The sequence below is a fragment of the Acomys minous genome (genome assembly GCF_964271855.1).
Source record: "Acomys minous genome assembly, chromosome: 1".
Classification (NCBI taxonomy): Eukaryota; Metazoa; Chordata; class Mammalia; order Rodentia; family Muridae; genus Acomys; species Acomys minous.
In genome coordinates, this window is record NC_140483.1 from 140,445,950 (window position 1) to 140,473,251 (window position 27,302).

General features: G+C 44.0%; 1 protein-coding gene and 1 long non-coding RNA gene across 7 annotated transcripts in view; one reads left to right on the forward strand and one right to left on the reverse strand.

Annotated features, from left to right (window-relative positions):
* The window catches only part of LOC311604995, a 74,783-nt gene extending 72,490 nt beyond the window's left edge, over positions 1-2,293 (reverse strand). Inside the window, exon 1 of the long non-coding RNA XR_014781769.1 lies at positions 2,188-2,293. This is a non-coding gene — a long non-coding RNA (uncharacterized lncRNA). The remainder of the gene's footprint in view (positions 1-2,187) is intronic.
* Positions 245-26,505, forward strand: CNR1 (cannabinoid receptor 1). 6 transcript variants are annotated; one of them, XM_084795257.1, is made up of 3 exons: positions 1,713-2,391; positions 9,973-10,091; positions 21,127-26,505. In XM_084795257.1, exon 3 carries the CDS (start codon positions 21,189-21,191, stop codon positions 22,608-22,610), a length of 1,422 nt encoding a protein of 473 aa, XP_084651383.1. In that variant the 5' UTR covers positions 1,713-2,391; positions 9,973-10,091; positions 21,127-21,188; the 3' UTR covers positions 22,611-26,505. The 6 variants fall into 6 exon arrangements, with proteins under 6 accessions (XP_084651384.1, XP_084651386.1, XP_084651383.1 ...); XM_084795256.1 differs by lacking the exon at positions 9,973-10,091 and adding an exon at positions 18,024-18,741; XM_084795258.1 differs by lacking the exons at positions 1,713-2,391; positions 9,973-10,091 and adding an exon at positions 245-461.
* The last annotated feature ends 797 nt before the right edge of the window (positions 26,506-27,302 follow it).

Here is a 27,302-nt window from a genome sequence, read left to right on the forward strand (position 1 = left end):
ACCTCCCCACCCCCCACCCCGTGCCCCAACCCTAGCTTCTGCTAGGACTCTGCTGAGAAGGTGAAATAACAACCTCTGAGAGAAAGGGACAGACTACAGATAAACACTCTTCCTCCTCTAGTCTTCAGAAAGACCTGTCCTTAAGCTGCAGATCTGTTGGAGGGGGCAAAGCAGAGCCCGTACTTAGGCAGCAGGTTTAAAGCCCAGAAGGCATCCCACATCCATCCAACCATCTCTCTCTCTCTCTCTCTCTCTCTCTCTCTCGTAATCATTTCTCCCTCTATGGATGGGTCTGTCAGATCTTTGTTTATATTTACCTACAACTTGATTGCTTCAGCTGTGGACTCTCTCTCTCAAAAGGCCGTCTCCTGACATGGAAATAGAAAACTACTCTCTCTAGCGGGAAGCAGTCTCAGGGGTATTCAGCTCTGCAGGAAGCCTTTCTTCAATTCGACCTGTAGGTAGGAATATTTCAGACTTTCCTTCTCAGAGCCCTAATCTCCTCCCTGGATTCTGCAGCGTCCCCTACCCTCTATGTTCTTTTCTTCCCCGAGGCTGAGGCTCACCCTGTGGGATTCTTGTCACCAGATTCAAAATAGGGGCCCAGATACACGTTATGACTGCTTTGGCTCTGAGCTGGGGTAGGACGTCAGGGAAAATCGGGCGTGGGGGTGGGGGGCCTTACGGGATGCTGTTTGGCCTAGACGTCCTCGAATCTGAGCAAGGCATCTTAAAATGAATGCCAAGCTGCTGCTACCCCGCGGGCCTAGAACTGACCGTTGTGCCTAAGGCGGAGGGCGTGGGGGGGGGGGGTGCTGGAGCCGACATGATGTGGCTCCATCAGGTGGAAACATTGCGGGTCGTCTGGACCCAACTCTCTCGGGAGAGAAAGAGGTCTAAAACGCAATTCCGTAGTAGCCGCAAACGCCCGGGCCCCTGGGACCGGGCGGAGAATGGCCCTCTCCACTGAAGCTGCGGGCTGACGTTCGTGTATAAGGTTGCAATTCGCCGTGATAAATGTAAAGACCAATTAAGGTTTGATCCGTGCACACAGGAGGCAGACGGCGACGGATAGTGGAACCAATTAACGAGCATGTCCCCTAATTCCTGCGGCGGCGGCCGGGCGCACCGCTGGTCCCCAGGCGCCGGCCCCAGAAGAGCCCCCGCCCGCAGCGGCGGCGTCTCCCCGCAAGCAGGAGGTGCGGGGAGCGCCAGAGCTGGGGAGGGGGCGCAGGCCGCCCACTGAGCTGAGCGCGTGCGGCCACTGCTGGAGGCTGGGCTTGCCCGAGTGGTCGCGCCGGCCAGCGCGGTAGGCGCCCGGGCGACGCCGTGCGCCCCGAGGGCGGAGGGCTGGTGGCCCCGGCCAGGTAGCTTAGGGCGCGAGGGCGGCGCGTAGGGGAGGGTCGGGCCGAAACCGCACCCGGCTGGCCTGCCTGATGCCTTAGGTTCCTGGTCCCGGCTGCCCACTGCGTGACCTCCCGAGAGGTGCTGGCGCTGAGCAGCGCGCGTGATTAACGGCCCCGAGGTCGCGGGCAGTGAGGCACGCGTCCCCTTTGGCCCTGGCAGGGTGGGCGGGCGGCTGGGAGCAGGGCAGGGTCAGGCCGCAGGGTCCTCAGGACAAGGCGGTAGCAGAGAGTGAGGACGACACAGTGGGCGCCTAGCGCGAGGGCCCGCCCTCTCTGGACCCCCGGGCCAGCGCCACGGCGGGTGCCGCGCAGCAAAGTTTGGAGCCGCGGGCGCCGCACGCCGGTCCCGCCCGGCTCAGATCCCTTGGCGGAGTCTCTGCTGCCGCCGCTGCCAGGGCAGGACAAAGGCTCATTAACACGTGATGGGACCACGCTTCATAAATGGGACTGGAGCGAGAGCGAGCCAGAGACAGCGCGCGAGCGGAGGGAGAGGCAGGGACCTGGAGCAGGGCGCGGCGACGGGCGCTCGTGCTGGCCCAGGCAGGCTGCCCCAGGCCGGCCAGCGCGGTCCGCGGGACGCCAGTGGGAGAGCTGGGGAACGAACCGGGCCTGCCAGAGCCCAGGGGCGCCGGTCCCGGGGGCTGTGGCGCACCGGTGCCAGAGGCCAGGGACGCGGGCGCGCAGACCGACTGACTTACTGACCGATCGCCGCAGGCACGCCCCACTCCACCCCGCCCCGCCGCGCCCCGCGCCGCCTCCCCTGCTGGCTCTCTGCCGCTACCTTCTCCACTTCTTTTCCGCCTCCGCCTCCTTCGGGCTCCCCTGGCGCCAGAGCCTTCGCCTGGCTCAGGCGGGAGCCCTAGCTGTCTGCAGAGCTCTCATAGAGTCGGGGGCAAATTTCCTTGTAGCGGAGAGCCAACCCCTTGGCTGGGCGACAGGTGCCGAGAGAGGGAGCTTCTTGCCAGTGGACCGGGGGATGCGAAGGGTAAGACCTGGCACAGTGGCGTTTGGGAATAGCCTTTTCGCCTCCCGCCCCCTCGGTACTGGCCAGTGGTCCCCAGGTGTCCTGCACGGAGTTCGTGTTCCGTGTTCCAGGAGAGCAAATCGTGCATAGGTGGTGTTTACTTAGCTGTATAGTCCCGGCTTGTTAACTGTGGTCTGAGCTACTTCTGGAGGATTCTACCATTTACAATTTACTTACTGAATGTGCACCTAGAACTGTTTGTACCCTGCTATCTGTTTGTAGGAAATGTCTAATTGTGCATGTTTGAAAAACAGGCGCTTGAGTTGATGCTTGATGCCTTTTGACCATATCAGAAACTAAGTCTTCCGGAGCAATACATGTCTCTGCACCAATTCTAGAAAACGACTCAACTGAAATATGAAATGCCATGTAAAGCAATCTTTGTCAAATAACGAACTTACGATGCAGAACGATAGCTACAGTAGCCATTTCTCTTTAAGGAAAAACTAATATGCATAGTATTGATACCTGTAATTGGATGTTGTAGGAGCGTGAAACTGAGAGCTGGCGTCAGGTGAATGAAGTTGATGCTTCGTTTTTTAAAAGATGTTTCTTGGTAAACCTTCCAAGCCATAAATGGAGCATCTCCTGAATGCAAATGTTTGCTACGTGATAGATGAAAAAAAAAAACCTGTTATTTGGTCATTCAAAGTTTAAAGCAACATGCGTGGTTTTTTTTTTAATTGTAGTGAATGGTTTATCTTCCAAAGGTTTTAAAGAAATGAGAAAAATATCATACCTATTTATGAAATCCTCTATTTACTATTTTTAATTTTTTTTCTTCCAAATAAGAGCTATTAGCTATTCCTGCCTTTGTTTATTTCTTGGCATATTAAACCTCCTTGGGCATTTAATCCAATAAGAGATTAGAGCAGATTTAGTGGTTTTAAAGATGTTGAGAGATACCTCTCTGGGTCCCCTAACTTCTTGTCTTTTATTACTAAGTTAATTTCTTTGAACAATAGGAGAGGCACATGCTCAGAGGAGACTCAGTGGGCACTGATTATCTGTGGGGTCACTCAGACATCAGGCTGTTTGGCAGAAAATTGAGAAACTCAGAGCAACCGACCTTCGAGGTTCCCACAGGACTGGCCGATTTAAAGTGCTCTCTTCTAATCCCAGCTTTTGACAATTTGAAAGGGAGATGGAGCTGCTGATCGATTTTCCTCTGCCCCCCCCCCCACACATACCCCTCCTTCTCCAACTCAGTTACCAGCCATTTTATCAAAATGAAAGGCCACGAATAGTTTCTTAAGTGAGAGAAATAATTCTCTGATTGCATCCGCACAGGAACAGCATCCGGGCGCCTCTAGAATGCTAAGCAGCACATGCTGCATGCTGTTGTTTGTAGGCACAACTGGCAGTTACTGAAGCTGGGAAAGAGGCTTCATGTTGAGATGGTGTATAAAAAAAACCCCAACTAATTATTTTAGGTCATTAGGAGAACTTACTGTGAACAGGCTCCTTCATTGCCTCAAAAGATGTCTCCCATTAGGAGCAAGGAACACCCGTGGCTGAGGTATGTATGTATCCAGTGTCTGATAGGGGAGAGTTCATTGTGCTCTTGGTCCTACACGAGGGTGCGGTGATGCCACAGTGTGGAAACACTCACTTCTGACCTTTCTAAATGACTTATGCTTGCATGCTCATTGTTAAGAACACAAATCTGCTGTTTCTGCCTCCAAATTTGAATGGCATTAGGGGCTGTGTGTAGAAATGGATGTTGTGACTAGAACCTTAATTAAGCCATAGGTGATGTTATTGAATTGTGTGTGGGGGGGTAAAGTTTTTGATTCCGGTGAAAATCAGATCTCATGGTGGAGCAGGGCCTTGGCTTTGTTTGCTCTCCAGTGTTTTCTGCTTTTTTTTTTTCTTTCTTTTTTTCCTGTTACCCATCTCCCAGCGGACTGCTTTCCTTTCTGTCTTGCCTGGGAGCCTGCTCTTCTCTAATAAGCCTAGCTGCAGGATCAGTGTGTTCTTTCTGGCATTTCAAAATGTTAAAATAGTGAAATTGTTAAATGTTACCCAGACGAAACGGCTGGGAATGAAATTCTCCAAAAGAACCGCAGTATTTGTGACACACCACGTCTTACAGGCTATTCCAAAGGAAAAGTCCAGGAATCATTTTTATCCGTTTTCCCAAGAAGAAGCAGCCCATTGATTTGTGCTGATAAGTGTTTAGTATGCTGTGTCAGCTTATTCATTACGAAAGCACAGCCTGTGAAACTCCTTAAAACACTCCACGACATCCTCCTTTGCTTTAACTTAGATTTAGCATTAACCACCAGGATATTAGACGGGTTCCCCAGTTGTCTTGTGTGAAGGTCTTTGAAATTAGAGTTAGAGTTAGATTTGCTATACAAGAACAAAGTATTATGAAATAGAACTTACACTGGCAGCTTAGAGTTCATGACACTTATCAAATGCTTCCTCCCAGAAAACAGTTGGCCTAATAAATAATTTCCCATAACTAGCTATTCAGAAATTTGCAAGGAGAAAAAAAAGTAGCAAATTAAATTTAGACATACCAAATAACACCTAATTAGTCAAGAGCAATTTGGTCATAGCTTCTTGAATTTGGTTAGTGAGATGAAGTCTCTTTTTCAGGATGTTGCCTATTATTCTTGGGTGTAATTATGTTAGTTTGGTTGCATAAGGAACACAGCTTGGCTTCCCAGTGTTTTAAAGAACGTTGGGTCTTCCCAGGTGAAGACTTGCCTATCTTATTTTGGTAGTCATCATTTCTAACGGAACTGATAGAGTGAAACCGGCCTTTGGGTTTCAATTATTTATGTCTGTTCTTGCTGTAAACCTGGACTGCATACTTTTTGAAAAGCTACCAGGGCCAAGTCAGACTGTGCACCTGTATTTTCAGAGACCTACAGTTCTGTTTATTTTTCTCTTGCCTGCTGGGAGATAATGAAATGAGCAAGAGGGGATAGAAACAGCATTTATGTATTTGAACTCTGTATTTTGTACCCTCTTCCCCAAATCTCCAGTGTTTCTCTTTTACCATTATTGTGCTTATTAAAATGTTAACTTTATGTTATAACTGTACAGATTCTGTTTTGTGTGGGTTGAGACTTCAACACTTTGCCACTGAATTGCTAATTCTTTAATAACTATTTAATTCACTTATCTGTATGTTTTTAGGTTAGACTAGATTCATCTTATAAAGTTCACTTCAGATTCTAAAATATCTCCTGGACTAAAAAGAGTGATAAATGTCATCCAGAACATCAATGCTCTCAAACACTATACTGCATAGTTTTTAAGAACTGAATGTGTAGACACCCTTTTGTACACGTGCATGAACAAAAGTTTTTATGGATGGTTACTATAGATAAAATTTTAGGTACATTGCCTTTTTAGATATTTGAGAATGCCATTTTGATTTTAAGTGAGTACTGCAATTTTGGGAAAATGTCCAAGTTCAAAGCAACTCTACAGATGGACCCAGAAGACTCCAAGCAAAAGGAAGTTTTCACATTCAGTCCAAACAAGGCTATTTTGTTTTTCAGGATAGGTGGAGATCTGCTTCAGTCTTGTGTGTTCTGAGAATCTTGTACATACACTAGGATGAGCACCACATTGGATTACAAATTTTATCATGAACACCAGTGGGTTTAAGACAGCCTTTTGCCAGTCTTGATAATTCATAGTTTTGGGATACTAGAACTATACCGACTGGCAGAAAGATGATCACAAAACGCCTGTTAGAACAGCCCCATTTGCTTCATATAACAAACATTATCATGTTATCACGAGGATGTTAAAACCGCAGGGTGCATGAGAGTGGAAAAGGAGGGTTGACTTTGGTCGTGTCCATCACCTCTTACTATTGTCCAATTGCTTCACGGTGTATGAACGTTCTCCTTGGGCTTGCCACGTGGATGATAGGTGTGTTTCTGATAGGTGAGTAAGGATAAGTCAAAGCCATTCCTTGAATGCATCCCTCTGGTTACCTGTAATTTGGAGCAGAAAACATCTACTTGGGTTTCCTGGGTTGTGTTTCTTCCCCAAACAGGATATTCTGGCAGAATAGGGGACATTCCACTACAGAATTTTCTCTAAACGTTCTTGACCTCGCTGTCAATGCTGCTTTCTCTATGTTTGAGGATTTCTCCACATAGATGAGTGTTGACCAATACAGGGACAGACTGACTTTCATAACTTAGTGGACCATGAAATTCTTGAAGACATGATAATGTTTGGTATACGAAGCAAATGGGGCTGTTTGGGCATACAGTAGTTGAGTTTGTAAGGGTCTTCGGTCCTTCTTTCCTTCCTTCCTGTCTTTTATTTTGAGGGGTGTGAGTGTGAGTGGAGGAGGAACTGTTTGTTCCCCAAACATGAGCAAATGAGCCTGACATTTGTCCTGGCAGTGACCTGAGTTGTGTTCTGGCTTCAGCTGCAGAGAGTTTTATACCTTGAAGTCTTGCTTTCTTTGTCTTGTTGTCATTTATTTTTGACTAAATGTGTTGGAACTCTTTAGATAAGAACTCTCGTTTTTCAGACAAGTGTGTGTTTGTTTGTTTTGTAATCTTTGCACTATCTGATTTGTATCTTATACTTTTGAGTAAGTTTCATAAAATAGATTTTTCAGTTTTTAGACAAGAAGACAGAGTGATTTTAATCTCCCCTTTTATAACTCAAGAGAGACTTTTCCCTTCCAAAATGGAGTATCTTATCATTTAATGTGATGGTCCTACTCTTGCTTGCATTCTTAGTTGTCTATAGTTATGAAAGCTGAATAGATTTGATACTTTTGACTTGGTTCCTTACTACTTTTTTTTTAATCAACTCTAAGTAGCGTTTAGTCAGTATTTGTTAACTCTAGGAGAGAAGGTGCAGTATAGTTTCCTATATTTGATAATGTAATATCTATTTTTTTCCTACTAGCAAATTCCATGCTATTGCTTTTTAAAGAAAAGCAAAGGCATCTTTCAGAGCTGTGCCAGGCAATCTGTTGTGGTGGTTTAATATACTGACAAATGCTCTCACAAACTGTATATGTATATTTAAATATAATTAAAATACATCACAATTAAGATATCTAGTTTTTCAAAATTTATGCTTCAGTGAGAAGACCCCTCTCTACTCTTTACCACTTCTTTATCTGTTATTTTGGAGCCATACTTTTAAACAAGAAAATTGTAGTCAGTATGATAATTGGTTGGAAGGAGAACTGCATTCAAATGCTGATAAACCCTAATATGCTTTTAAAAAGCAATAAAAAAAACTTTGCCTTTAATAAAGCCCTGCCTTTTTGGACATTTGTACTCGGTAGTTTTACAGCTCTTATTTATATAGCAAGTAAATTAATATTCTAAAAATTGAGGTAGTATGCTTTGGCCATTCATGTTTTTATTCAGCTTTCTTTAAAATCAAAGTTATCTATTCTTGTAGGGGCCACTCAGTTGAATACTGCGTGACTATTTTTACTGGTTAAAGTTTCAACTAATTTCATTGTGTCACTAGCCAGAATTTGTATATTTTCTTTATCCTTTGCACAAGTGATGAGCAAGTACACATGAGGAGATAGAAAGGAAAGCTAGGAGGCTTAACACATAACTGAAGTAAAAAAAAAAAAAAGAATTTTCAAAGAATTCTGTACTCCTGCTTCTGCGGGAATTTGGCTTTGGAAACATTCAGCTGCATTTAGAAGTAACATTTAGCTTCTCATAAAGCTAGGAGGGACAATAACAAAGCAATCTGGGATCCATTTCCATTGTAATACTTGGGAAATGGTTGCTCGGAGTTTATACATTTAAATATTTTTGGATATATTTCTACAAGCTCATAGCTCCTAGGTACGTAAAAAGATACCAGCTGTGGACTGGGTTGCTATCATATGCCAGCAGCAAACGTCCACAGTGAGTGTCTGCCTCTGCAAAGTCCCTATGGTCATTTCTTATGACACATGACTTTATGGTTTGGGAGCAAAGAACAGAAACAAATGTTTCCCACATAAGAAAATAAGCTGAGGTGTTAATTTCTTTGACTTCCTAAAAATTCTTCTATGCTCAGCAATTACAGGCCTCTTCTCACTGTTGTTTAAAGAAATGTGTAGTGGGTCCCGTAAAGCTGATCATAAGGCTTGGAAATAGAGTTAGGAGAAAAAGATAAAAGGGTTTCTTAATTTATAAATTGTTTGTCTACTGGGTCAGTATGCATTACCTCTTGAAGTCACTTTCATTTACTGGATAAAATATGTGACAGGAAGTTTCCAGAAAGTCTAGAGGACCCCTGACTGTAATCAGAACCTTGAGAGGTTCCCCAACCTTACTGTCATTTGCAGGCTCTCTCTTGCTACTGCGTCTGGCCTCTTTCAAGGGATTCGTAACTTTACCCAGTGGTTCTTAGAGTTCAGAACTATTTCCTGGAGGCCTTGTTAACAGCACAGATGTGCCCAACTCTAGAGTTTCTAACTCTGTAGGGCCAAGCTGGGGGATGTGCAGTCACTAGTTTCCAGAAGCTGCCCGGCTGCTGATTGGGAGAACACCCACTGGCTTGCTTGCTAAGCTCATGGAACACGGAGACCACTAGGTGACTTCTCAGACTGTTCTTCCTGGTGTGCAGTGAGTGAGCTTCCAGCTCAGCTAGGCTCAGTCTCGCCTGCCTTATCAACCTAGCACTTTTATCTTCACACCATTCTTTACAAACACTAGCAATTCCTTCCACGTCAGAATCTTGTGATTGTGTCACATGAAACCCAGAATGAGTTTGACCTTGAATGAACACAATGGCTTAAGAAATTCTGTACTTTCATCCACTTTCCATGCTTCTAAATCACATCTTCATATTGTTTGTTTTTGCTTTGCATAGCCACTGAAGCCTAGCACTTTCATGGCCGAGGAGGTAGCTGTTGGCATCTTGAAAGCACACTTTGGCTTATGCCTGATGTTGTTTGCGCACGTGGAAAACGTTCCGAACATTTCAGCTAAAGTAGCTAATACTTAAGTTTGTAGTTTTAAAAATAACGCTTAAAGGGAATCCTGAATTTAAATGACAATACAATTCTTTTAAAATTATTCCAATGAGAGAATAATAATAGGGGAATTGAATAATTTAGAAAATTTCCTTATTCTCAATGAATATGAATATTTGAATTAATATTTGCTTCTCTTGTGAAATATTTCATAATAGTCCTGATAATAAAAGAAAATAATTCCCATTCATTTTTGTCTCAGAATTAGCTATGATCTGTGTTGATGATTTCATGTTTGCAAGTCAGAAAGCTAAATAGTTCATAAAATAGAAATTAGTTTATTAGAGTTGATGTTGAGCTCCTAAGACCTCCCATTTCAGTATCTCTGGCATAAACATATTTGTTTTTAGGAGACCTTTTCTTTACAAATTCTTAAGTACTTTCTTGAGGCAAAATTCCAAATATTTAAAATTAATTTTCATTAACATGTTGAATTTTCTCAATGTCTGTACCTCAGAAAAGTAATTAGAAATTTAATTTTTGTAGGCAGCAGTAATAACAAATTTTAACCTCCATGACATATTTTCTTCTTTATATTTTAATTAATTCAGCTGTAAATTCATGAAATCTTGCAGTAGGAGAAGCTGCTCAACCAAAGCGAGAGCTGTGCCCAGTGAATGGAATAACAAATTGATTCCCAGGGGCTTATAAAAGCCACTCTATCCAGTGGGTGAGTTTTCACATAACTTCTCCTGACAGACCATTTGGGAAAGATCAGTGCTTAGCATTCGTTTGGAAAGGCAAAACATCTAATATAAGAGCATTTCTATATGTCTTTGAAAGTGTACTGGAAGCGTGTCTTGGAGTCCTTTCAAGGCTGTGTATATTACAAGGATCTCTGCCACGTGGTTGACTGTTATAGTTTATCTTAACTTGGAGTGAACAAGAGTCAGAGTAAAAAGTGGGCACCCAGTCATTGCTTATGATGTCTGCTCACCACTCTCTACAACCTAAGTCTGCTTCTGAGAGGTTCTGAGAGAAGAGTCACTCTGATAGGTCATCATTGGTACCCTTTAGGTCATTATTGGCATCTTACACCTTTTCAGGATGGGGGGGACATTTGTATGAGACCAAGGCTAGCATTTAATCTCCTAATGGCTGGTTGGCTTTACGCTGAGGGCAACTATTTACCCTTGAAAGCCATTCTGTTAACTGAGAGTTGCCATGTTGTCGACGCATGGTAGCACCCACTTGCTAGCCTGCTCTGCACCAGGTACTGAGCGAGCCAGAGGGCCTGCAGGGAGAGACTGCTACAAGATGGCTCAGCATTGCCCACAGTTTCTTCTGGGAGAAATCCTCAAGGCAGAGTTCACGCTCTCTAAAACCCAAATCCCATTATTTTAGCTGTGGCAAGGGTAGGCCTAGGCGTAGGCTTTATTTGATGTGTGGGCTAGAATAGAGTATTGTATTCTTTGATTTCCTTACTCAACCCATAGCTAAGTGCCAAACACTTCAGAGTAATACACTGTAGAAAAGGCTCATGGCTTTGAGTATAATGTCTCTGCCAGGCACAGAGTACATGCCTAATAGAAATGTGCTAAATGGGCCATGTGAAGGCGTGGAGTATCCACCAACCCCATTTTGCAGCCACACAACTGATGCACATGCTAAGAGTCTAACTATCATTCGTTTTGCCGGAGCATAAAGTTTACATAATTTTGTCATTGTTGATTCAGCTCAGAACTTGGGAATTAGCCTTAGGGATTTCCTCTGTGCTTAAGAAAACTCCACTGTGTCTCTCTGTGTAGGGAGTGGCTGCTTCAGGCTTCTGTTTACTAACAGCTACCGTGTGTCTTGTTCTAAAGTGAGCCGGTGTGAGAAAGGTGTCAGACGTGGAGGTGGCCTCTTCATGTCGCAGTCGTGGTGTACAAAAGTGTCATTGCCATCCAACAACCCTTGTAAACTGACTAATGAGGGACACACACACACACACACACACACACACACACACACACACACACACACACACATCCCATCATACCTAATTAAAAACAGTAGTGACAAAGGTGACTTAGATTTTATTTATTTGCCCACAGTCCTTTTTAATCAAGGTGCTGCTCCAGATACAAGGATTAAGGCATGCCATTGTTTGCTATGGTTGTCTCTGAAGAGCATGGGGCAAGGATGCTTTGCAGGTAGTTGGGGAACCTTTCTACTGTCCTTGGATTGTCTGTCCTTTCAAATTTTAATTGTTCACTGAGGAACCTTTGTGATGAACTGCTTATGATGTCTCTTGCACAAACCAACTCTTCTATTTCACAGAGAGGGGGAGGGGGAAAGAATGGGGAGGGAGAGGGGAGAGGAAGAGGAGAGAGAGGGAAGGGGGAAGGGGGAGGGAAGGGGAGGAAGAGGGAAGGGAGAAGGGGGAGGGGAGGAGGAAGGGTGGGCCTTATGTGGTGTTTCCTGGACCACAGCTTGAGGAGCAGAGCTTCTGGATTATAGATAAGCATTGAAGTTTTACATTACCCTCCCAGAACATTTGCTGCTGGAGGCTTTAGGGAAAGCTTTTGTGTTTCTGAGCCTCAGTTGCCCTCATGCAGAATGGGGATTGGAATACTATTTGTTCCTCATAAATTCTAAGGAAAAATAATGTGTCATTCAAATTATTCTTTAGGCAAGAATTTAGGGAAATTCAGATTTTTCTTTAATATGCATTTATTCATCTGAATCTAAGATTTGAAGCCAAAGAACATATTTGGCTTTTCTTTAGACTTAATTTATATGCTCATGGATTCAAAGTGAAAACACCCCTTCATCTGTAGATGAAAGGAAGAAAAACTGAAAGCTATGCTACACACTTGACATTATGTAAAGTATTTTAAATCGTTGCTGTGAAGACCTTGATAATGAACTGTAAAGATAAGAGCCCATAAGAACCCTGCTAATGGGCTCTACATATTTTGTGGTCTAGAATAATATATTGCTTTCTACTTTTAATGAGAAAACCTCGTGTATAAGGTAAAGACAGCCTATGAAGCCGGCATTGGATGGAACAGCACATTCTTTCCTGGGAGAAGGCCTCCTTCTGTAATAGCCACACTCTTCCCAGGCCGTGGAAGATACATCTCTTTCACAGAAAAGGTCAAAGCACTTAGTAGGAGCAAATATCCAAGCTACAGAGTAGAGTTAAATGGTAAACAGAAATTATCTCCCAAGCCAACAAATCATTTCACTGTATTACTTGCTCACCTCTGTGAATGGCTTTTCTTGTAACATTGTCACCCCACAGCGCTTAAGCCTATGTAATTTCAAGGCATCATTTTCTTGAGCCCTGCAATTAAAATTTAACAAGCCTTTAAGTGTTAAATAATAGGGCATATTTCACATTAGATTTGCAAGAAAATATAGCCTTGTTAGTATCTTAATGTCACTAGTTCATACTAATTGATATATTTTTAAGGGGAAAAAAAAGCCTAATACCTTTGTTAGTAAAGAATAGACCAAGGAAAATAGTGTGTTTAATAACTTCAATTTTTCTTTTACAAAATATATGAAAAGCCAAAGCTTTGAGACCAGTCAAGCATTACCAGCAAATGGAATTTTTTAATATATAGAGAAAAAAGGAACTGACATTAACACAAGGAAGAAGTATTAGCTATTTTTGCCTGAATTATCAGGGTAATTAAGTCAATTCTTTATTTGCTTAGCTGTAGGAGATGATGGAAAGAGTGGCCAAGCCACTTTGATACTTCCAAACCATCGTGAGTGGTAGGGTAAGCAAAGGAGAGGCTGTTGCCTGCTTGGTGGGTTACGCTGCTGCTCTCTCTGTGGAGGGCATAACTTAGACCTGATATACTTATAGTAGCCAACTAAAAATTTTCCCCTACTAACTTTGGAGAAATAGATTATCAAGGTACTTATGTTTTGCAAATCAGTAGAAACAAGACTTATTCCCGGAAGTGATTGGAAAAAATAGCAAATACATCCACCGTGGTGACCTCCTTTCTTTTTGAGCCCTCCATGTGTGACACTTTGCTGAGGCCACCCAAGCAGAGAAACAAGGAAGTAGGGAAACAGCAGAGTTAAGCAAGGCCCCTAGATGCCTACATTTGGTCTGGACCCTGTCAGTTCAGACAGTATGAGCTTGAGATGGTCTCATTTAAGCATTTATAAACTTGGAATATCAGCGAATATTAGTGGTGTGCCAGCGTGATCTATAACAGTGTCAGGCACACCCTTCCTTCTGATGCTTTTAGAGCTTTCTATGGCCACACTCATACAACCTGCAAGGAGTAATGCCCAACTTCTTACCTTTTGTCCCAGAGACATTACTCAGGTCAGAATTATAAGAATTTTAACCTAGATGCAACAGTGATGGGCACCTAAGTTGTAATGAGGTCCTTCTTCTTTTTTTTTTTTTTAAAGATTTATTTATTTATACAGTCTTTTACTTGCATGTACCTCTGCACACCACAAGAGGGCACCAGATCTCATTAAAGAGGGTTGTGAGCCACCATGTGGTTGCTGGGAATTGAACTCAGGACCTCTGGAAGAGCAGTCAGTGCTCTTAACCTCTGAGCCGTCTCTCCAGCGCCCATGATGTCCTTCTTAAAACAACCAAACAACAACAACCAAATAGTCTCCAAAGTAACTGGTGTTAAATTATACGGATAGATTGTCCTGTCCATTAAGAAGAGACTTGATACCCTATGAGCATATACCGGGGGAGGAGGTCCCCCCATTCACAGTCATAGGGGAGGGGAGTAAGGGGAAAATGGGAGGGAGGGAGGAATGGGAGGATACAAGGGATGGGATAACAATTGAGATGTAATATGAGTAAATTAATAAAATATATTTTTAAAAATAAATTATACGGATAGAATTGGTAGCACTTGAGGTCTTGGTTTCAAGCTTATAACCAGAAGTGTGGATAGCTTTTGTTAGTGTTCCGGTTTCTTTGCTGTTTTAATTTAGTGACAGTGTCCTGCTGTGGTAGCCTAGGTTGGATTCACGGTCCACCTGTTTCATCAGCCCGAGTGCCAGGATTACAAGCATGAGCCCTCACAGCCACCTTTACACGTGTGCGTTTTATACACCTATACACGTGGCTACAGAATTAAGCATATGAACCTTGGACAAACAACGTTGAAAGTCTCCATGCCGTTGCCATTCTCATAAAATGCCTTTGCTGATACCATAGTCAGCTTGTTGATAGTAGGTTTTTTTCCTGGGGGTGGGGGGGGGGGAGACAGAGTGGAGATGCAGGTGTACACACAAGGAGAGGGGACAAGAACAGATGGTCCTAACCTAAGAATTGAAGGAGGTTTTCCTAAACTAATAGATTCAATACATCTAACCGTTTTTATTATTGTTGCTATGAAGGCATGATTTCTAGATTAAGTTGTAGGGAAAATTGAGTTGCCGTTCAATTGTTCTTTCACTGTAACTGCAGTAAGCCCCAATTGCTTCTTTTACAGGCACACCTACACATCCTGTTAGGATTTCCAATCATGATTTTCCATTAGCAAACAAAAACAAAATTAATGGCAGCTTCACCCCCCCCCCAAGCCTAAGCTATGTTGCTAATGAACTCTCAAAGAAAATTCTCCATGCAAAAATAATAAGGTGGAAATTGCTGCAATAATCCAAATGCAGACATAAAGGAAAGACTTTTAGAGATGCAGGAAACACCTTTTCTCGTTAGCTCCTGCAATAGCCTGTGTACAATGGTGTTCTGGACATCCTAAAATTTACAAAGTCCGTGTATTTTAAACTCTACTCTGACTTATATTGGACAGACACAGTGGCTCATAAGCACCAGACTGTCTCGGGCTTATATTTAGCATCCTGTTGTCACAATGAAAGTGGCTGCATCACCACGGCCATTGTCATCTTAGATGCTGGTCATAAATGGTGTAACCTGCAGGACATTTCTGAGTTCTGATCCCCTGTCCGTCCCTGAAGAATCTTAATTCTCTCCAATGCTGGCCACAGGTGCAATCCTTGGGTCCATGCCTGTAGACAGATTTACCTGAAGGGCCTGGAATAGGGAATAGTGATTTATTAGGAATTATCATTAATAACTATTGTAATGCCTTCAATTACATTTTAAAGGGTAGATAAGATTTGAATATACAATGCAATGTAGTTACTATTTAAACCTTAAAATAGACATAATGTTACAGCAGAGATCCTGAAGTCCTTGGAACATGTATCTCCCTTTGCGCTCTGAATAATTAACTAAGTGTCTAATGGCCTCCTTTTTGCCTGGAGAGTCAGGTAAGAAATAAAAGCCTGAACGTCACTGTCTTACGTTTACTGGTAGAACGTCAGTAAGCTTCCTCAAGTGCCTAAATACAGTTGATATGCCATTAAGACGCTTCCTCGACATGTGTGCTCTCCCTGACCCATACTTATGTTCTGATACAAGGATACAACTAAATAAGCAGCCTGAAAGTGAATTAAGATAATGCATTTTCTTGAAATAGAATTAGCATATAATGTAGTAATTAGTACATATTGCGTATTCTTGAAATGCAGTTAGTATGTAGTATGTAGTGATAAGTCATCAGTCATCCTGGGTAGTGAGGACAGTAATGCATATTGAAGACTTACTTTGGTGCCAGGTCTAAGTATGATTTATTTTGAGTTGATTTTTCATGACAGTTGTGCGATTAAGCATCGCTGTTATTATCCCTAGCTTGTGGATGAAACACCAAGGCTAACCACCATCAACTGTTTGAGTGGATGTGGCCTGACAGCCACCCAGGTCTGTCAATTTCTATAGTGGTTTTCCCTCCATACACTAGGGCTTGGCTGATTGGAGTCAGCTAGGGAAACTGAGGAAAAGAGAGCCCTGTCTGAGCTTAGAAGGAGGACCACAATGGTTAAAAGCGGGAACTCTGGACTCACACTTTCCAGTGTGCAGCTGCTGGCTACTTTCAGCTCTTGAAATAAGGTCCACACCCCAGGCTCAGCCCCAGCTCCACTACCCACTAGGGGGTCTAATGCTATATTATTTACCTCCTCTGTGCCCTTCCTGCAAAAATTGCCTCACATGCCATTGTAGGAATAAAATGAGCCGATATGTGTAAAAGCCTCAAAGAGCCCTCCTGCCCATAATGCGCTTTCTGTGTGCCTAAAGGGAGGGGGAAGATTAGTGATGCTTAAGAGGTACACCTGATTATAGAGGCCAAGAAGGAGGTGGTGTCACAGGAAGTCCAAGCTAAGAGTTAAGATGGCTAGAAAGATTACTTGCAATAGCATTAGCAATGTGAAAAGAAAAGTCGTTGGCATTAATTCATGGCAACATTATCTGCGTTAACAAAAGATGGTAAAGCCCTAAGGCCCCCATCAATAAGGGGCTGGCCACATTCATCTACCAGACCCTTAGGGCAGCCAGAGAATGAGGTGTGCTTTGAACTAGCAGGAAACCACCTTCATTATATACTAATTGTACTTATAAATGGGAAAGCGATACAGTACATGCAAACATTTTTCTAAAGAAGTAGAGAGGTGGTAAACACACACACACATATACACATGGTGTGTGCATACATACCCACAGGCTCACGTGCACACACACACATGCAAACACGTATATGTGCAGAGACGCACTTGCATGTGAGTGTGTACAGACTCCCTCTAGAAAGAGTAACAGGAACCTCCTTAGTTCTGAGAGATGCACTTCTAAGACACAGGTGGTGGTGGTGGGGGCTTCGCAGTATAGCTCTCTGTACCCTGTGAGTTTGAACCTTGCAAATCAATGCATAACACACATAATTTGAGAACTTTCAAAAGCTAGCCTCTGACTGGGGAGGGTGAAAGGCTAGCTGCCTTAAAGGAGATCCCTGAAGGGTAGGACCATAGGATGCTTATGATCTGGATGACCAGCCAGATGGCTACTGAGCCACCATTTTCTTCCATTTTGAGAAAAGGAAATACAGGCTAGATCACTTTAAAAATATATCAGATAATGAAATTCCACTGCCATCTTATTAGGTTCGGGCGAGCATCTCCCAGAGATCCCAGCTTCCTGCTGTCCAGACCTACTGGTGGCCGTGAAGTACAGCATTCCATTTGGAAACTGCATTCTGGTTGTGGCAATAGATGTGCAAACCTGGGCTGAGATGATGTCGTGAGGCTGATGGCAGAAGAAGCTGGCAGGGGAGCTTGTTAAGCCTGCTGGCACAGGAGTGGCCCTGGCCCCAGTCTAGGAAGATGCCGCTAGCATACAGAAGACTTGGCATGTGAGCGGTTTGACAGAGAGGGGGACAGGAGGAAGGTGTGACAGTCTGAATGTATATTTTAAGGCCAGTGAGTCACCTTCCAGAGTTGGAGACCAAGCATTGACTCGAAGAAATGCCACAATGTCCCTTTAATTGTGGATAAAGGTTTTTATATGTAAATTGATGAGTTGTTCAACAAACACGTTTGCAAAGTACAATAGTTGACTCATAAGGTAAGGATTCATAAAGCATTGTTACTGAAGAAATAATCATGTGAGAAAGGATATGATTGACAGATAGAAACTGGGAACTTAGGGAACCCCGAGATTTACTTACAACCAGGCCAAGGCTGGAAATTCAAGAGAGATACTCTTTTAGTAGTGGAGCACTGGCCACCAACCGTGGTCTCACCTCTGTATCCTTCCTGCCTACAGCTTCAGCAGCTGCCCTTTGCCCCTGGGCCACCGTCCAGAGTTTGTTGGACTTAGCCGGCTAACTGGATTCAGTACTGCTGTGTGTGCTTTGTGCCTTAAAACTCCTGCCTCTGGCCAGGCAGTCACTGATCTCATGTGGGCCTTGTGACTTGACAGGCCAGGGATGGTGTGCAGCACTACCCAGACAAAGGGAGAAATCTCACTGGCCTGAGTGATGAGAAGAGTAATCCACAGAGGCTCTAGGCATCCATAGTGTCACTGGAGCAGCTGCACTGCTGACCTGACAGGGTGAGTGGGTGAGCCAGCCCTTTGGCTCACCTGTCACAGAGCCCCAGGAGCTCTCACCACCACTGCCTACCTTGTTTCTCTCGGCACAGCTGCCTGTAGCACAGCTCAGGAATGCAGATGTGGGGCTGGTGTTGTATGTAGGCACCCTCGCTTAGAATACTGATAACCCCCACCCAAATAGACCTCTATTTTGAGCACATGTGTATTGACTTGTTGGGTGAGAAACTTTGATCCATTGTCTTTCCTATCTCCATGGTGAGATTCCTTCACTTATTTTAGGTAGAAAAGAGCTGTCCTGGCTCTATTTGAAGAGAACTGAAATTCAGGCGTCCTTCTGCGTGCTGTGCATTGTGCTGCTAAGATAGATAAGGTTCCCCAGTGAAGTCCTTGTTGAACTTTCTCTGGCGCCTGGGAACAAGAAGCAGACCAGGTAAATGCTGTGGTCCAAGGGTTTCATGATTCCGAGAGCCCCAAGGATGGGGCTTCATCTGAGCATTGGAAGCCATGAGCTAAAGGGAGTAGGAACGGCAGCGTGGTGAGGGTCGGGGGTCTCAGTCAGGTAGGGCTGGGAGAGGAGTGTTAGGGCCGATAAGAGGGGCAGTGAGAAACCCGGCATGGAGGAAGTGAGTTCGTGTTGGCGTAACTAAACTCTGTGTGGGACAGACAAAGTGGGCAGAGGCAGCGTTGGAGAGACCAGGGCCGGATCAGGGAAGGGCTTTGTACTGACCTGCACCCGGGAAGCTTGCTGGTGGACAGTGGAAGAGGTATACTCCAGCAGAGCAGATGGTGAGACGGTTGGAATGGCCAGTGCTCAGCTGGTGTGTGGCAATGATCAAAGCTGCTCACGAGGCTTGTGCTCTGATCCTGGGAAGCAGGGGTGAGGCTCGGACTTGGGGACAGCAGAGTCCACAGGAGGAGGGTCACACTTACCACTTTATGCCCGCACCAGATTACTTTTGCTTTAAAAAAAAAAACGTGGAACTTGAGGTATTGATTTAAAAATCCTTTTCTTTGTATCCCATCCCCTTCCACACTCGTCCTTTGTAGCAGGCATATGCATCCTTTCTTGGGTGAGTCTACTTTGCTGTCTAGAGCTGCTGATCCACAGCATTGTCACCCGCTGGGGCAGCTACCCTTGCCTGGAGGTGCTGAGGTAACTGGCCTTCTGATAGATGTCAGACTCCATGTGGCCTTGATGCTGTTAAGTGTCTGGTGAGGTGCCTGGTGTGCCATGGGTGCTCTATCATTTAGTAAATGGGCAGTATACTAGTAAGTGGACTATCTTGACAGGCTCTTTCTTTTAGCAGAAAGACTTAGATTTTTTTCCAAAGGGTAATAGCTTTCTAATATGTATTATACATAGAAGCAACAAATGGCATTGATAAGTAAAATACTAAAACTTAAAGTTATTTAATTATTATATGTGTCAGCCAGGCATGGTGGCGCACGCCTTTAATCCCAGCACTGGGGAGGCTGAGACAGGCGAATTGCTGTGAGTTTGAGGCCAGTCTGGTCTACAAAGTGAGTCTAGGACAGCCAAAGCTACACAGAGAAACCTTGTCTCCAAAAACCAAAAAAGAAAAAAAATAATCATATGTGTCACCCTGTATTTGTAACAGTTTTTATAATCCAAAGAGACAAATAACCATTTCTTAAACATTTACAAATGGTGAGATTAGTTCTCTTGCTATATATGTTGAAAATAACCCCAAATTGCCTGACTTAGAGTTGAAGTGTCTATGATGTTAGTCATCCCCGTTTATAGAACTATCTCTTCGGAAAGTACTGGTCACCACCAGGGAGGGCTATCTCCTGTCCCTTGCGTCAGCACACTGAGGGACAGATCTCCTGAAGTGCCCCTCCGGTATCACCACCTTCCTCACGTTAACCTTGGAACTCCATAAGCCTCTGTGCAAATGTTTCTGACTTTCCTTACTTGGTTGGCATAACCATTTTTCTAAGTTCTTCTCAGCCATGCTGTGATCTCAGTCTCCCTTCCGCTAGGTAAGAAAACATGCCTGGTGGAGCACACCTGTGCACCATGGTCTGGTGGAGCACACCTGTGCGCTGTGGTCTGGAGTAGCACACCTGTGCGCCGTGGTCTGGTGGAGCACACCTGTGCACCGTGGTCTGGAGGAGCACACCTGTGCACCGTGGTCTGGCGGAGCACACCTGTGCACCGTGGTCTGGCGGAGCACACCTGTGCACCGTGGTCTGGCGGAGCACACCTGTGCACCGTGGTCTGGCGGAGCACACCTGTGCACCATCATCTGGTGGAGCACACTTGTACACTGTAGTCCAGAGCTACATCTGGCTGTCATACAATTAAACTGGACAGCTCATCACTTGATCCTATACTGTCGTGTTTCTTGGTTGTCTGCCTGTTCAGTCTCACCTGTCTTTCAAGGCATCTCACAGGGCAGGGATGATGTACCCAGCCACATCATCGCAGATCGCTATATACTTGATGGTAGAAGCGTAGGGGCCAACGCTTGCCGTAGGTGCAGAGTGACATTTCTGTCATTGAACTTGGTATATTTGACTGTTGAGCTCCATTCAAGGCTCATTGACTTTGGTTCAAAGACATAAAGAAATGGGAACCACATGTCTTCTGTGTGGCACTCCATCCCCTAATATTCTTTCAGAGGGGCGGGGCGTGGGAGCTCTTAGCTGAACTGACCCATTGTATCGACTGAACCTTTGTGGTAGGAGGTGCCAGCAGTGTTGTGGAGCCTAGCGCTCTGCTTGTTCCTCTCCTGGTTTTCTTAAGTACTCAGCTTTGCTGTTTGTTGTTGTCTGTTTTCCCTCCCGCTAGGATTCCCTCCTGGCGTCCCTTCCTCAGTCACTTTGAGCCTGGCCTAATCCAAGCCTGAGGTTATGAAGTCAATCCTAGATGGCCTTGCAGACACCACCTTCCGCACCATCACCACAGACCTCCTCTACGTCGCCTCAAATGACATTCAGTACGAAGACGTCAAAGGAGACATGGCATCCAAATTAGGATACTTTCCACAGAAGTTCCCTCTGACTTCCTTCAGGGGAAGTCCCTTCCAAGAGAAGATGACCGCGGGAGACAACTCCCAGTTGGTCCCAGCAGTAGACGCAACAAACATTACAGAATTCTACAACAAGTCTCTCTCGTCATTCAAGGAGAATGAGGAGAGCATTCAGTGCGGTGAGAACTTCATGGATATGGAGTGCTTTATGATACTGAACCCCAGCCAGCAGCTGGCCATCGCCGTGCTGTCCCTCACGCTGGGCACCTTCACAGTTCTGGAGAACCTGCTGGTGCTGTGCGTCATCCTGCATTCCCGCAGTCTCCGGTGCAGGCCTTCCTACCACTTCATCGGTAGCCTGGCGGTGGCCGACCTCCTGGGAAGTGTCATTTTTGTCTACAGCTTTGTTGACTTCCATGTGTTCCACCGCAAAGACAGCCCCAATGTGTTTCTGTTCAAACTGGGTGGGGTGACAGCCTCCTTCACGGCCTCTGTGGGCAGCCTGTTCCTCACGGCCATTGACAGGTACATATCCATCCACAGGCCGCTGGCCTATAAGAGGATCGTCACCAGGCCCAAGGCTGTGGTCGCCTTCTGCCTGATGTGGACTATTGCCATAGTAATTGCTGTGCTGCCCCTCCTGGGCTGGAACTGCAAGAAGCTGCAATCCGTTTGCTCGGACATCTTTCCGCTCATCGATGAGACCTACCTGATGTTCTGGATCGGGGTCACCAGCGTGCTGTTGCTGTTCATCGTGTACGCGTACATGTACATCCTCTGGAAGGCCCACAGCCACGCAGTCCGCATGATCCAACGTGGAACCCAGAAGAGCATCATCATCCACACATCAGAAGACGGCAAGGTGCAGGTGACCCGGCCCGACCAAGCCCGCATGGACATTAGGCTGGCTAAAACCCTGGTCCTGATCCTGGTGGTGCTGATCATCTGCTGGGGCCCTCTGCTCGCCATCATGGTGTACGATGTCTTCGGGAAGATGAACAAGCTCATCAAGACGGTGTTTGCCTTCTGCAGTATGCTCTGCCTGCTTAACTCCACCGTCAACCCCATCATCTATGCTCTGAGGAGCAAGGACCTGAGGCATGCTTTCCGCAGCATGTTCCCTTCATGTGAGGGCACGGCACAGCCTCTAGACAACAGCATGGGGGACTCAGACTGCCTGCACAAGCACGCCAATAACACAGCCAGCATGCACAGGGCCGCGGAAAGCTGCATCAAGAGCACTGTTAAGATCGCCAAGGTGACCATGTCTGTGTCCACAGACACGTCTGCCGAGGCTCTGTGAGCCTGCTGCTTTTGTGGCTGCACAGGAAAGGAAATCCTTTCTTTCTTTCTTTCTTTCTTTCTTTCTTTCTTTCTTTCCTTTCTTTTTTTTAGCTTAAAATTTAGAAGTCTGTTGTCTCATCAGTTACATATATATATATTTTCTAAGTTTACCGTGGTTAGTAAGATAGTGACTGTTACTGTGCTTACTTAGTTTGCTGCCATTTCAGTAGTTTAGGTACTTAAACTCCATCCCCCGGGGGTTTACAGTGAAGAAAGCCAATTACTTCAGTTGTTCAACAGTCCTTCAAAGTCTCTGAAATAGAAGGGAAAACTTTGGCTTCAAAATCTGAAGTCTAACTCTCCATTGACAAATGCCATGAAATGAGTAATGCCTTTGTAACCACAGTTTTCATGATGATGTGGTATGTGTCTGTCCATAGCATTTAAAAAAAAAAAGAGTACATTTTTACAATAGGTATAGTGCTAAAGTAGAGATACTTCGTACAATGTTTTATGTCTGTGAGTTCTGTGTCGGTGTTTACTGTGTCATTTTTGTCTAGCTTAGCAAAGCCAGAATGTAGCCCTCACAAGAGCAATTGCATACAGGAGTGGGTAGCGGGCCGACTCCTGTTTTGGTGGTATTGCTGTCCATGATACAATTTTAGAAACCATAGTATCTCTTCCAGTATTCGTATCTAAAGTTAATATTGAAGTAACCATAAAGGTTCATTTTTTTTTTCTGTTAAAACAACGAGAAGAATTTGAAGAGTATCCAAAGAATTGATCAGAATTCATGGACATTTAAACTGTATTAGGCCTGCATTTCCATATGAGGACATTTATTATCTTCTGGACCACAGCTGTTCAGTTGGGTAATGGATGATAATCAGAATGGAAACAGGAGAGTATATTGACTTTTTGAGGCTGACATCTCTGACTTTCTTCAGTTGTTAGCTAACACTGGACCTCCTAAGACAGCATGTGTCAATCTTAGCGTATACTGTTATCACTGTGCAGTTGCTGTTTACTTGAAGTGTGTTGCATTGTTATGTTCCAGATTTAAGTAGCTTTCAGGCCCTGATGGCCAAAGAACCCAGTCGTCTTCTCCTTAATTGAGAGGAAATATTGTCTGGCTCAGTAAAATTGTACCATGTGAGTGTGATTGTAAATGTGTATGTGTATGTGTATGTGTGTGTGTGTGTGTGTGTGTGTTCTATCTTGTAACTGTTACAGCAATGTCATACACGAGAAACCTGACCAAGTGTGAACTGGACCACTTGCTGCACTCTTGCACACGAGTTTAGTTTCTGAAATCGATCTCTTCACAAAATCTTTTCTATGAAAACTTTGACTAAAACCTTTCAGAAGGATCTTCCCACCTAAGATAGTTGACCAAGTACTCTAATAACCCTTAGGCCAGCGTTCAGCAAGGAGTGACCAGTAAGAGGTGCACAAAGTTAGAGGATGCTCCCAGAGAGATGAACATGTGGGGGATGGGGGGCACCTACTATTGATCAAGTCCATGGAGATGGAAAATCAGTAAGAGGGAGATGGTTCTGAGACCTTCAAAAAAACCCGCCAACGGTAGCAGGTTCCGGTGGTGCACGTAGGCCATGCGATCTCAAGTGAAGTAACACCACACACTGCATGCCAGTTACGAGGTCCAGGCCCCTTCATTACAGAGGGTGACTAGGACAATGGGTGTGAGAGAGAAAGCCTGGTGACGTCCCAGGACCCAGCTTTGTTTAAGTAAGTTTGGGCTAAGGAAAAGGTGGTGGCTCCACTTGCTGGTATCACATTGGGCCAGAGCATAAGAGTGAGAGTGGCTAGCTTCTGAGGATGCCTCTGCCATGGTGCTCAGAATCTGGCCCTCTTCCACTGCTTTTAAGGAGCCACTTACCCCAGTAAAGTTCTGCTTTGAGTCTCTCCTTGTACAGGGTCTCACCAGTCCTGAGGGCTGCACAGCACGAAGTGGAACGCTGCCCATCTTCTACCTGTGCTTTCCAGTGTTTGAGGTTCCCAGCCTGATGGGGCAGTACCCCTTCTTGCAATCAATGTGCCCCGAGGACCAAGCTAGGATATATCTTAAATTTGCCTGTTGAGTCTCTTGGTTCCCTTCTCTGTGCACAGACAAGGACTCGGGATGCTAGAGGATTAGAAAGTCCATAGAGAAGGGTACCGATAGAATATCACCAGGGGCAAAGAATTTGTCAGCCTTGTCCTACATCAACCTGGGTATCAGTCTATGTGTCTCTAGTTACTGGGCAGCACCATCTCTTCTCAAAGCTACAAAGACCTGGTAGGAAATTCTAGGTATAGTATAAAAAACAATCCAAGTTTCGCTTTTAGATCTGTATTTGTGTAAATGCCATTTTAGCGATAGATTTTATAGTGTATTGAATTTTCAAGACCTAACTCATACTTAATAAGCTAAGGGACAATGGGGCTGATAGCACTAAACTTGGTGCTTATTGATACTCTTAAGAAATATCTGTGAAATATCATCATGTGTGCATTAAACTACCTTCATTTAAAAGTACTTAAAATTAGTTGGGCCCACTTCGGCGTTTCCCATTTCATTTCCCAACCCTGGTGACCAAAATGTTTTCCCTAGTGAGTATAGTCATTAGAATGACATTCATTAGTATCATTCATTAACCATCCCCTTAATTAGATTCATTAATTTAAGTGATTTCAGCTGAAGCACTTATACACTCTGGCATCAGGGTTGCCTACTTTCCTCTGACGTTTATACTGAACATGTGTTCTTCAAACATTACTCACCTTACAAAGGGGCCGATTCCCAAAGTACGTGGCTGATTCTGAATGAAGACTGAGCCCCAGACTAACAGTATCATTGAAACAAGGGAGGCCGTATCCAAGAGCCCCTTGTTTTTCACTATGTGTTAAATAACACGTAGAAGAAATGTGCATTTGGGCAACTCAGACATATGCCTGTGCCAGAGGGCTCCTAAACTCTCTGATCCTGTCAGGTTCCACTGGTATCAAATGCCAAGGAATTTTCGCTACCTATACCCACTGTGTAGGAAATAGGCCCAACTACCATAGGAGAGCTAGGTCTCTACTTACTGTTCAGTTCATTAGTTTCTGCCATTCCATATCCATAAGAAAGATGACTAACATCGTGCGCAGATTTAGATCTCTCATACTCCTAACTGTATATTTGTATATTTAAATTTTTCCTAAATGGCCGTTCACAGTTGCTTTGCACTGGCCTTCTGATAAAATGTCAACACGCTTATTGTAATATACACAAAACATTCTATCTGCTGATTTGGGCTGAATGTGTGTACATAGGTTTCACAAACAAGACAGGCGGCGTCCAAGCAGTGGTTTTCAGATCAGTGGTTTTCAGATGGAGTTTCTTTCTGTCGCTGTGGTATCTTAAGAAAGCACTCTTTGTGTGAACTTCCTGACCTCTAGGGGTCCTGGGGACCAGAGTCCCTTAGAGAGGAATTTTTTTTCTTGTAATAATATGAACCAAGATACCAGCTTATCTTGATTCTCGCTTCCAGTGTCTCAAGTGGAAAAACACATCTCCTTACTGTCTGTAAATGGAACATCCTTATTCCTCCTCTTAAAGAATATTGTACTGTTAGGTGTTTGTGAACTGGTAGCATCCTTGAGACTGCTGTGATGTCTTTGTCAGTAATTTGTATAATATTTTGTATACAAGTACTGGTAATATTGTTATTAAGTGTAGCTCCAGTCATTAAATTACTATAGCAAAGTAGCTCTTCTGTAATATTTATGATGTATTAAGCCTACAGTATATTTTATTTCATTGATGTAATTTAATTGTTATTTATCCAAGAGAAAACAGCTCATCATGTCTATTGTCTAAAATTACCTGGAATCAAATAAAAATTCTAGATTATCATGAAAAACGTAAAGGTCTTTGAATTCTGTCTTGTGTCAAAGTCTAATGGTAAAGTAGTGGTGGGGTTCATATTCTAAAAGAAGATTGCTTAAAAACTAATTTATTCCCCCCAAAATAAGCCATAAAGTTGTTTGGAAATGGTGGTGTACTGGGTTAATGCATTCATCTTTTAACATAGAAAAGATAAAGCAAAAATTCTATCATTGCACAGTAAGGCAGAGGTAGCCACTGTGCCTTCTTAAAGCATTGTTTATTTAAGGATTCTAATGATTTTGTAATTTATTAAAGCAAACAGTTGCAAAACACAAGTTTAAATTTAACATGCATACTAAAACATAAATCTTAAAAAGGCCATAAACACTCACCTTGAGCCATATGAGAGATTCATGCCTTTCCAATAGTTTGTAAAGACTGAATTTCTATTCATTAGAAAGTTTAACCCTTTGAAACAAAAGCATGTAATCAATTTTGAGGAAAGCTTTAAAGATTTTGAAATAGTGAATTAACAAATATTTAAACCTAGGTTATCTTTGCTTTTGATAACTGAGCTAAGTTAATTACTCTTCAATTTTTATAGTGCAAAAGCTTAATGCTCTGACAAATTATGCCTATTCTTAGATATAAAACTTTACCTTAGTACAGCTATGTATTAGCGTGTCTAGCATGATAGGTATACAGCACCCCTTTGCATCGTATGTTATCTTCACGTCACCCCTGTGATGTGTATGCCACTGCTTTATCGTAGAGGTAAAAAGAAGTCCTAGTGAGATCACAGAGCTCAGGTTCGAACCAGGACGTCTGTGATCACAG